Source organism: Poecilia reticulata, chromosome 4 (assembly GCF_904066995.2).
Source record: "Poecilia reticulata chromosome 4, P_reticulata-male-v2, whole genome shotgun sequence".
Classification (NCBI taxonomy): Eukaryota; Metazoa; Chordata; class Actinopteri; order Cyprinodontiformes; family Poeciliidae; genus Poecilia; species Poecilia reticulata.
In genome coordinates, this window is record NC_088833.1 from 33148483 (window position 1) to 33160546 (window position 12064).

The following is a 12064-nucleotide window of genomic DNA, read 5'->3' on the forward strand; positions in this document are numbered from 1 at the left end:
ACAAGGATAACAAATCAGTGTCTCAAGATGACATTCTCTTTCTGAATACACTAGAGCAAGGCATTTATAAAAACTATGAAGGACATTATGAAATGCCACTTCCATTTAAGGAAAGACCTCAGTTACCAGACAATAAAAAATGGCCACTGTATTACTTCAAAGCCTCAAAAACAAACTGTCAAAAGACCAAAGATACAAAGAACAATATGTAAAGTTTATGAACAAAGTCATAGAGAATGGTGAGGCAGAGGAAGTTCACAATGAAGCAAAAGAAGGAGAAAAGTGGTATATTCCTCATCACGGAATACATCATCCTCAAAAACCAGACAAACTCGGAGTAGTCTTTGACGCCTCATCAAAATACAAAGGTAATAGTCTCATTTGATGTTAGGCCCAGATTTGGTGAACAATCTAATTGGTGTTCTAATGAGATTCCAACGACATCAAGTTGCATTACTATACGACATTGAAAAAATGTTCTATCAATTTTATGTGCACGAAGCAGATAGAGACTATTTAAGATTTTTATGGTAGAAAAATGGCAACTCAAACACTGATCCCCAAGAGTTTAGAATGAAGGTGCATCTCTTCGGAGCCACATCTTCACCAGGATGTGCAAATTATGAACTAAAACATCTTACAAATGAAAACAAGACCCAGTTTGCATCTAAGTTCATAATGAAAGATTTCTATGTGGATGACGGGGTAACGAGTACTACAAGCATCAAGGAAGCTATTAAGCTCATCCAGGAAACTCAGACACTTTGTGCTTCAGGTGGCCTCAGACTACACAAGTTTGTAAGTAATGACAAAACAGTGTTAGAAAGCATTCCACCATCAGAGGCACTGTGGAGAGGCACTATCAGGCTTGCTGTTCCTCTCCACAGCAAGCATGTGACCTAGCGTTTAATGACTCTAAACTTGAAAGAGTGCTAAGTATTCACTGGCACATTGACACTTTACGGTTTCGCTTTAGCCCCAACAACCAACCTGATACAAGGCGTGGCATTCTATCTATAGTTGCATCTTTGTACGACCCGTTAGGATTCATCTCCCCCTTTGTGCTCACAGGTAAAAGAGTACTTCAAGAGACATGCAAACAAGGTACAAGCTGGGACAATCCCCTTCCCAATGAACTAAGGCCAATGTGGAAGAAATGGAAGGATGACTTAAGGAACTTGGAGAAAATAACAATACCACGCTGTTACATTTCTAAAGACTTTGGCCAAATGGTAAAAGCAGAGATGCATCATTTTTCTGATGCCAGTTCATATGGTTATGGTCAGTGTTCATATTTAAGATGTACAAACAAAGATGCTAAGGTGCATTGTGTTTTGGTTACAGCAAAGACCAAAGTTGCTCCTATTAAAGTAACAACAATACCAAGACTCGAACTGACAGCCGCTGTGATCTCCATTACTGCCAGCAACGTATTAAAGGATGAGCTTGGATTGACACAGAATGATGAATATGTCTGGACAGACTCTAAAGTAGTTTTAGGCTACATCAATAATGAGGCACGCCGTTTTCATACCTTTGTTTCAAATCGAGTTCAAAGGATAAGGCTCAACAGCACACCCCAGCAGTGGAGATATGTCTCCTCTGAACAAAACCCAGCAGATATTGCCTCACGAGGCTCAAGTGCAAGTGAGCTCATTTTATCTGACTGTTTCAAAGGGCCACAGCTTCTGTGGGACAAAGAAATTCCTCCATCTGCAAAGATAGACGTAAATTTGCCACTCGGAGATCCAGAAGTTAAAAAGACACAAGCACTGAGCACCTTCAAAACAGAAAAAAAGAGTTTGGCAGACAAGTTAAAGTTTTCTTGGTACAAAGCCACCCAAGCCATTGCTAGACTGATTCGTTGTGCCAAAGGAGATAAAACAACAAGTCATAGCACAGTACAAGAAAGGCAAAACGCTAAAAGCGTTATTCTGAAGGACGTACAAGTAAAAGAATACGCAGAGGAGATAAGGATGCTGAAACATGAAAAGGCTCTTCCTCATAAAAACAAACTGTTTCAAATGGACATTTTTCTTGGTAGTGATGGACTCCTTAAGGTGGGAGGAAGGTTAAAGGATGCTTCTTTCTCTTCCTCACTGAAACATTCAATAATAGTTCCAAAAGGTTACCATGTCACTCAACTGCTAATTGCTCATTTCCATGATAAAGTGCAACATCAAGGGAAAGGACTGACAATTAATGAGATCAGATCAAATGGAATTTGGATTCCAGGCATCAACAAAGTCGAAGCAAAGTTTATACACCAATGTGTAAAGTGTTGTAGACTCAGAAGAGGAATAGAACAACAGAAAATGTCTGATCTACCAACAACACGTTTAGAGCCATCACCACCCTTCACATTCTGTGGAATGGTTTGTTTTGGTCCTTTTATAACCAAAACTCGAAAGGTGCATAAACGTTATGGACTTCTTCTTACTTGTCTATGTTGCAGAGCGATACATATAGAAATGCTAGACGACTTGACTACAGACGCGTTTATCAACGCGCTCCGTTGTTTTATAGCCATAAGAGGATCAGTCAGCGAGATAAGGTGTGATCAAGGAAGCAACTTCGTTGGAGCTAAAAATGAACTGCAGAAAGCTTTAAAACAACTAGACTAACTGCATTACCACATTTCTAGCCGAAAAGCAGTGACTTCAAAATGCACACTCCTCATTCAAGCGTATGGGAAAGACAAATCAGAACTGTTCGAAATATTCTACGCTCAAGAGTTTCACTTTCTTCAGGCAGGAACTTTAAGAACATTCTTTTATGAAGCGATGTTGATTGTGAACAGCAGACCTCTTACAGTGGATAACCTCAGTGACCCAAACAGTCCCGATCCATTGACTCCAAATCACCTGCTCACTATGAAGTCATGGGCAACCTTGCCTACTCCAGGTAAATTCATCAAAGAAGACGGAAGACTTCCGTCTTCCGTCTTGCATGGAAAAGGTGGCGGCGGGTGCAATATCTAGCAGAGCAGTTTTGGTCACGTTGGAAAAAGGAGTATCTATCCAACATCGCAACAAGGCAGAAATGGCACACTCCAAGAAGAAACTTGAAAGGTCCGAGATGTTGTCATGGAGAAGATGGACGACTTACCTCGTAATGAATGGAGATTAGCACGTGTGATAAGCACAGTAACTGATAAGGACGGACTTGTATGAAATGTGAAGATTCGTTTTGGAGAACGGAAGAGAGAGAAAGGACAATGTTCCAGTAAAGTTTCTATAGTGGAACGCCCAGTGCAGAAACTGGTTCTACTATTAGAGACTGTTTAACTATACTCTATAGTTTAAGTTGCATTCTTTCCTTTGTACTGTGTTTTTTTGTGTGTTTTAATAAAGGTTAAAGATTACAGGTTATTTCTTCTTTAGGAAATAATTGTCACTCCATTTGTTAATTTAAGCTCTAATGATTTGGTGGGAGTGTAAATGACTATTATTTTTATTTTTTGTTTCCTCATCTAACTAAGAAGTATTTGTTGTTTTGTGGCCGATGCTCTTATTTTGAAAGGGCTTTAAAGGGCAAGGTTGCTAAATGACTGACACAAAACTGCAGACAATAACTGACAATTGACTGCTCGGACATCGTGCAGAGAGAGCGCACGGGTCGCAGTGAAAAGGAGATAATTAAGGAGTAGTCAAATTAAGGTCTAGATCAGTGTTTCTCAACCTTTTTCGGGCCAGCGCCCCCCTAGCCTTTATCCAGGTCCCTCACCGCCCCCCACCAAAGAATCTGTAGGCTACTTGCACTGACAATTATTTTATTATTAATGTTACTATCATTATTGTAGATGTTTTGAATCGGCGCACCGATTATGTTTCCCGTACACTTCAGCGCCTTACGCTCCTTCACCTCGCGCACATAACGGGGTAAATGTAGCGAGTTTTGCCCTAAACATATCGTCGTCTGGAGGAGGGGGGGGGGGCGATTTATGTTTTCGCATCCACATAAATAATGTGTAGTTTCGCCCCTTTTATCTGGAAATAGTGTCTGTTTATTCTTGCCATACAGTCCTCTGTATTAATTATTGCTCGAAAGGTCTTGCCATACCAGTTTATTTACTTTAGTTTCTTAGTTTATTCTTGCATTTTGATCTTCATTCATTTCCATTTAGTTTCCTTTGATTAGTATTATCCTCTCGGTTTATTGCTATGTCCACTTTAGTTTCTTTCCTGTTGCTGGATTTGTTTGATCGTTTATTGACCACCAGTAATATTCATTCATCACCTGCTGCACCTCCTAATCGTCATGTGTTTCACATCATGTGTTGATTTTTCACTGTTCAGCGTCGGATTCTCTGTTTTTATGCCATAATTCACATCTAGTTCGTCGCTCCGTTTTGCCCGCTTCTCATGTTTCAGAGTTTTGCGCAATGTGCGCGGCGTTTTTTTAATTATTATTTTTAACTCCCTAAGGTGCAGGGCGGTCGGGAAACATCGATGGGGGGAAAGGCAGTCTGACATAAACCTTTTAAAACAACGGAAACAATTTCGGTATTCTGATTATTGAAATTAAAAATGCTGTGGTACCGTTGTTCTATCAAAACCGTTTCATACCGGACCACTTACAGCACCGTGTTAACGCTATAAAATGAAGGCTCTCTATCGAGGTATCACCCATGGAGGGATTTCTTTATTTAAATGGGTTCATTTTTCAGAGGGATACAAAGTCGTGATTTTAGTAATTACATGTTTATAAGAGCGATTTTCTGTTGTCCTTCCATGGAAGCGGGCAGCTTTCAAACGGAAATAAAAAAATTTTTAATATAAATTGTTGCTATGACATGATCACAGAACTGCCAAAACGTAGCCTACATAAATACCAGACAAAGTGAATCACAGCAGCGTCATCAGCCGGTGTAACGCTGAACTGATGCGGAGCGGAGCTGCGCCATGAAGCTAAAACCACTGAATAGAAGAAGAGCTGCCATCGATACAGTTGCAGCCAAGCATGATTTAATGTTACACAATACAGTTTTACCAAGTTGCTCAAAGTCTAAACTGGTATTGTTGTGCATTTAAGGTGTAAAGTTTACCTTCGAGTAAACGCCCCCCAAAGGCATCCCAGCGCCCCCCTTTTGTAAAAATGTCCGCCAGCGCCCCCTGCCGTCCTCTGAACGCCCCCTGGGGGGCGGTACCGCCCACGTTGAGAACCGCTAGTCTAGACAATCAATTAGTTAGCGCTTGGTTGATGAAGGAACAAAGTGAGTGTTTTGATGAGTTTGTATGTATTGGGTGTGGTGCAGTGGTGGGAAGTAACGAAGTACAAGTACTTCGTTACTGTACTTAAGTACAATTTTCGTGTATCTGTACTTTACTTAAGTAGATTTAATAATGGATACTTTCTACTTTTACTCCACTACATTTTACAGTAAGTATCTGTACTTTCTACTTCACTACATTTCTACAAACTGTCGCGTTACTCGTTACATCCAAGTCGCGTTGCTCTTTTTTCCGTTAAAATGTGAAGCTTAGGGATTTAAGGTGGCGCCGTAAAATCCCAGCAATAACGTGACTTGGTGTCTGTTGTCACCCATCGGCTCCACCTTTACTCGCAAGCGGAGCTCCAGACATGCGCAGTGGTTTCCTCTGAGCGGGAGTAATATAATAGCTGCATAAATCATAAGATATGGTGACATGTAAAATCAGCAGCGCTTCGCTTTCACAGACGGTGGGACTTCGTCCAATTTTTAGCGTCACTTGGAAGGAAAGCTTAAAGAAAGGTAAGATCTGTGGACGTGATGCTAGCAAAGCTAGCTGTATTGACTGAAACACATGTTGCATCTGCCATGAAAAAAAGTTGTCACTCATGCGCTGAATTACTGTGTGGAGGTGTTGACTGAGGTGTTGCATATATGGGACAACGCTGTGACCAAAGTGCAATATAGTAATATGACATTCATGGACGATCCGATTCTTCTGGACGGATCTTGACCAAGTCCTATAGTGCTGAAGCCTCACTGAGAGCCGTTCTTTGTTCTTGTAATGCTCTGCGTACACTGCAGTAGCTATAAAGCTATTTTATTTCATTAAAATATCTTTATATTTAATTGGCGAATAAATAAAACAAGAACGTAGGAACACAGAGCATGCTCATTGCTCTTTGTTTTCGTCACCTGTCATGGTGGCAGACTTTGGAGCAGGAGGGAGGATGAGAACAGTCACGGTGCTCCTCCTGCTTGGTTACTTCTTGCTTATTGAGCCTTAAGCAGTGTTGATAGTTGAGCGTTGTTAATTGCTATGTTTAATGGTGCAGACAATTATTATTTCTGACATTGGCAATATGGGCAACCGCACAGGGCGTTATTTCTTTAGGGATGGCAGGAGACCTCTGTGTATTGTGGCACAGAGATGAAAGCAAAACAGAATGAAGAAGAGTTTGAATTGTCACTGGTTAAATTTATTTCAGCTCTAAGTATTTAATATCTAGGTGTTTTTATGGGAAAGTGAATCTTTCAGATCAATTTGAGAAGCAATTTTGATAGGTGCACTTAATTTTATTGTCATGTAGCACGGGGTGCTGGTTTTGATTTGGTCTTGGGTTCTGTGGTCTAGACTACAACTCTGCTACGTGGCTCCTTGGTTCCATGTCCTCCTCTGCCAGTTGGATTCTTTCAAAATAAATGTGTGGCAAAAAAAGTGAAGTTCATGTTATGTTAGGACAGGAGACGAGATGTTTCCATCCCTGAAATTATGATGCATAGAATCACATATCTAAGTCTAAACTATATTACAGAATAAACTCAATAAAAACAGGCTTTATCTGTGGCATTGTTCATTAAAATGGCACATTTCTGATATATTAAAATTAAATACGATTGGTTCACTTAATGATATTAGTAATTAGGCAATTCATTCAGCAAGTACTTTTACTTTTAATACTTAAGTATTTTTAAAAACCAGTACTTTTTTACTTTTACTTAAGTAAAATGTTAATGTGGTACTTTGACTTTTACTTAAGTACATTTTTGTCTGTGTATCTGTACTTTTACTTAAGTAAGTTTTTTGAGTACTTTCTCCACCACTGGTGTGGTGATGTTTTGCCATTAGATGGTGTTAATATTTGGTTAACCGTTGAACAGTTGAAACAGTTGAAATACGTTTTATTTTATTTTATAATACAGGAATGTTAGAGTTAAATGAATACATGTATTGTAAACATAGTTATAGCACATAATGTAAAGAATTCATAGGTTAAGGTAACCACTAAGAGTTACTAATGGTATTTTATTTGTATATTTTGTAGCTCTTATATTTTGTAGTGTTCATGTACAAAGGCTGTTGAATAAAGAAACGTGAACCATCAGTTTGAGAGACCATCCTTTCAACCGGGACGCTACAGTACTCTCTCTACTCCTTGTCACTTTCTCTCCCCGGTCTGCCTCCTCCTTCCTCTACTTGCACCTGCAATCAGATGGTTCATCAGCCTAGTTCTTTTGTAGGTCTGTGTAATATCGATTTTGCGATATATATCAATATTTTTTTCTTAAAAAATATCGATATTCATCCGCATGTATCGTAACCTCCAACTGTCACCCTGCACACTCACTGCTTGCATCGCCGGGAGAGTGATTAGGTCATCCAGCCACTAGTGTCACTGTAGAGCATTTCTGCCAAGTTATCCGCCTAGTAGATACTTGATTTACACGGAAGAAGTGCGGGCAGTGTAATGGCTGCGAATATCGTGGTGCAGCACGACCCAAGACAAGAGGATCAGGCTAAAGAGCAGAGGACCCGCTAAAGGGAGGCAGATCTCTTGGAAGTAAAAGAGGATCCACTGGTTTGGTGGAAGGAGCACCAATATGAGTATCCACTCCTGTCACACCTTTTAGCAAAAGGTACCTCTGCATCCCTGGCACCAGTGTATCCCCAGAGTCTTCTCCACCGCTGGAGATTTCATCACTGCGCAGAGAAGTGCACTTCTCCCAGAGCACGTCCATCAGATTCTATTTCTAAACAAAAATCTGAGGAGAATGTAGCTCACTTGGTCTGCAGAGTAGACTTTGTTTAGAGTTCACTTATTAGTCAGGGTCTAGCTACAGGCCTTAAGCTGCTCTGCTAAGATGGGTGCATTTGAAGTTAAATGTTCTTCATTACTTGAATTATAGACTGTTTTAGAGAAGCCATATTACTGTTTGCTTACCAAGTGCTTAGAGTGATTCCTTCAGATGTTAAGTGAAGGTTAAAAAGGTATTAAACTATTTACAGCAGGGTACTTGGTGCACTTTATTTACTTTACAAATGCATGTAAGCTACAGTTTGTACTGTTTCAATTAAAAACATGTTTTCTCACCACTTCTTTGATTCATTTTGTCCAGCTGTCGACTTTTAAGTCAGTGTCCATGTCCAACCAGAGTCAGGTATTGTGTAGTTGGTGCTTTTAATCAGTTTTCAGTTAAATTAATTCAATCCAAGTCTGTAAGTCACAAAATGTCACCAAAATCACTCTGTCCCTATAAAATCTTTCAGAAAATCGCAAAAGTGTTTTGAATTGTATCGTTTGCTGAATATTGTAATATATATTGTGTCGTGAGCAGAATATTGTGTATTGTGAGATTATTGTATCACTACAGCCCTATTTTTTTGTTCAGCATTAAATCTCCTCAGTATTTAAGCTTCTCATTTTCAGCCATTACTCACCAGATCTTTATGTCTTCTGTCACTTTCTAGTTCTGTCTCATGTTATTGTGTTCCCCCCGCTACTTTTCTTTCCATGGGTTTTTGCTGTGGCTCCCTTGGATTTTTGTAAGTTTGTTTCTCCATGTTCTTTTATTAAATCTTCTAATTCACTGGACGCCTCTGTCTCCTGCGTTTGGGTCCTACAACAACCATCTACACACTATGACACCTGGTACTCGTAAAAGGGTCCCTTAGCAAGACATCTCTATGAACTTCAGCTGTGTAGGGATGTGATGATGTTACCTGATCAGTACACCAGACCCATGTAGCCAACACAGTAAGGCCAAAGATTAACCCTGGCCAAGGTAAATCTCCTGACACAGGATCTCTGAACATGTGGAACGCATCAGGACGAGGAATATGGCAGGTCGTGTTTTCAACCGTCACTGTGGGAATGCTTGACATGTAGCGATCCACAAGGCCCTCATACCAGCCCACCTTAATGAAAGCTAAAAAATATAGATACCAAAGCCATACAAAGACAATAACTTTTCTGAATCACATACTGCACAGTACTCTATAAAAATTACCATGTCTTCACATAAGACATCTGCTAAATGAGCTCATCTTTTGCATGTATTATTTTGCACTATAACCATTATTTAAAAAACAGCATGTAGTGAGAGGCAGCAGTGTCCGTCTTACCCATAAACATCAACGAAAGGGCTCCGCCAACCATGATCAAAGTCTGGAGTGCATCAGTGTAGATGACCGCTGCCAAACCACCTACAGATATACAGATTTGAGTTTGTATCGCACTGAATAATACGTTTTGTGAAAATAATTTAATCATTATGCAACCTTATAAAAGCAATTGCAGTTGGGTCCCCATCATCAGTAAATAAAAACTATGTTGAGTTGACTTTAGGTTGACGAATACTTACATTTGGATCAAGTCATTTGTTGATTTTCCCAAACAAGTATTGGTAAAGATTAGAACATGACTTGTCAGACTCCAATTAGATTGAATTGTAATTCACTAAACTGAACTACAGTGTCAGGACTCTGGGTTTTGGGTTTGGGATTTGGTTTTTTGGGCATTTCAGTTTCATTTTAGTTTTTCATTTCAGGGTTATTCTAGTTTCATTATTTGAGGTAACTTATTTTGGTTAGATTTGTATTGTTCTCCTTATTTCCGTCCCCCATAGTGTTTGTAGTTATGTTTATTAGTTATTTTGTTATTCTAGGTTCAGTTATTCCTATTGGTCTGAGTGTATGTCTACCCTAGTAAAAAAAAGTATACTTTAGTATATTTCAAACATACTTACATTTGTGAAAGTACTTTTTAAATATACTAAGTGTAGCTGGGGCATATTGTCTCCCCGAATGTGTGCTGCTGCGCCCTCTTCCTCTTGTCCATATATGGAAGACGTTGTGACAGAGAGCAGCTGGCTTGTTAGGAAGACAGGTAATCGGCATTTACATTTAAAAGCCGGTAGATCGTTGAGGAGATCAGATGCAGGCTGATGACTCATGCAAAGGTATGTTTAACATTGATTGTGAAGTGAGTTTAGAATTTGTCTGATTCCACCACTTATTGTTATAGGAAACGCGCTTTAGAGAGTGACGTCAAGACGCCGTTTACTGGGTTCACTTTAGAGAAGGTAAGGGCTCTTTCTTATGATTTATCTGGCTGGTTAATGTTCTTGTCTAACTTGATTTCTTTTGTGTGTAGGTTGGCCCTCTACTGTTTCAGTTTTTGATTTGTTTCAATTTTTAGATGGTTATTGTTGATTAAAACAACTTTTCTTGTTTTGGTTTTGTTTAGGGAAAGGGACTTTCTATTGTAGCCTTCTGGCTTGTTTTAAACTGGGACCTATGCTGCCCCTGGGTCCTAAGCTGTTTTATTTAGATTGCGACTAGTGGAAGGGGAGTTTTTCTTTTCTTTGCTCTATTCACCAGGGATTTTTATGTGATTGTGCTTTTGTTGGGGAATGCTTGGGCGCATTTAGTTGTATTTGCATTTTCTTATTATTCCTCCCCCAAACAGTCTAATTTTTCTAAATGGGTTTTAATTATTTTTCGGCTTTAAGGATCCCAGGGCCAGCATAGACTCCCACTTTTAGAGTGGTCACTTCGTATAATAAAAAAATCGTGACTATTTTTGTTAATGAAACGTTTGTGAATTCAATAAACTGTTTGTAATCTGCAGCAGTGCCTCTGTCCATTTTTACAAACTTATCTGTGATCTGGTAAAAAGAGGATCTAAAGCTGTACCCAAGGTCACATAAGTATTAAATGTACTACCTATAAATATATATGAAGTATGCTTGTACCAATTTCGCAATTAAAACTTTAAACACACTTAAACCAAAATACACTTTTAAGAAATATATTAAAGTATACTTTAAGTGAACAAAATATGTATTTGCTCAAGTGTAAATATACACTTGCTCAGGTGTATATTTAAAATATCTGTCAAAGATATTTTGTGTATATTTTAAAATATATATGCTCAAAATAGAATTTTTTTAAATTCACTTAATGTTTACTTTAAATTATTTATTTCATTATGTTTTAAATTACATCTCAGTGTATATAGGCCAGTGGTTCTTAACCTTTTTTGAGGTACCAAGCCTACCAGTTTCATATGCGCATTTACTGAACACTTCTGTAGTGATAAATAAAGTATGATTTTTTTTCCTCCAACCAGGCTCTAGTTGGGGTTACCCAAGATCACCAAGTCTTAAAAGGTAGAGTCTCTGAGAACAGTTCTTCAAAATATAGTCAGTGTTTTCAGCAAAGTAGAGCTGACTGTCCACGAACGACCCAAGGTATTTAAAATTTGCCACAGTTTCAACAGGTTGGCCATCGAGAGAAACTGGAACCACTTTAAGGTCTTGTTTAGATCATTTAATTAGCTCTACGTTTTTAAGAGAATGAAAAATTAATAATAAAGACTTTGCGGTATTCTGATTTAGTAATGTAATTAGTTGTGTTGCCACCCCCACGCCACTAGTGTTACCACTTGCTACTGCCACTAGAGGCAGTACCAACCCCGAAAAGATGCGATTAAGGAGCAGATTTAGAAGTACACCGAAAGCTACATAATTTGGTAAAAACTGAGCTTTGCTGAAGTAATTAAAGACACAAGTTCAAATCCATGCTGAATGTCGAACTCCTTCAATCAGTGCTCCTCCGCAGCACTGATTGGCTAAGCAATGTGACGTGATTCTCTGCAGCAAGTGATGGCAAAGCGGGGCGTCATCACGACTTTACGCAAGTGTGTCTTTACCTCCGCGGCAGAGGCTCCGCCGAACCCCTGGGGTTTGATCGAACCCAGGTTAAGAACCACTGCTTTAGGCTAGTAAAGTATGCCTTTTTAGGTGTCTTAATATTTTACTACTTTTGTTAAAATGGCAAAGAATAAAAAA

The 12064-nt window shown here is 39.1% G+C and overlaps 1 protein-coding gene across 4 annotated transcripts in view; it reads right to left on the minus strand.

Moving 5' to 3' along the window:
* The window catches only part of slc5a9 (solute carrier family 5 member 9), an 88872-nt gene that overhangs the window by 23283 nt on the left and 53525 nt on the right, over positions 1-12064 (minus strand). For all 4 annotated transcript variants that reach the window (XM_017304328.2, XM_008408152.3, XM_008408151.3 and 1 more), the window contains exons 7-8: positions 9336-9416; positions 8934-9139 (exon numbers count right to left, since the gene is read on the minus strand). In XM_017304328.2, coding sequence (XP_017159817.1) covers positions 8934-9139; positions 9336-9416 — 287 coding nt within the window. The remainder of the gene's footprint in view (positions 1-8933; positions 9140-9335; positions 9417-12064) is intronic.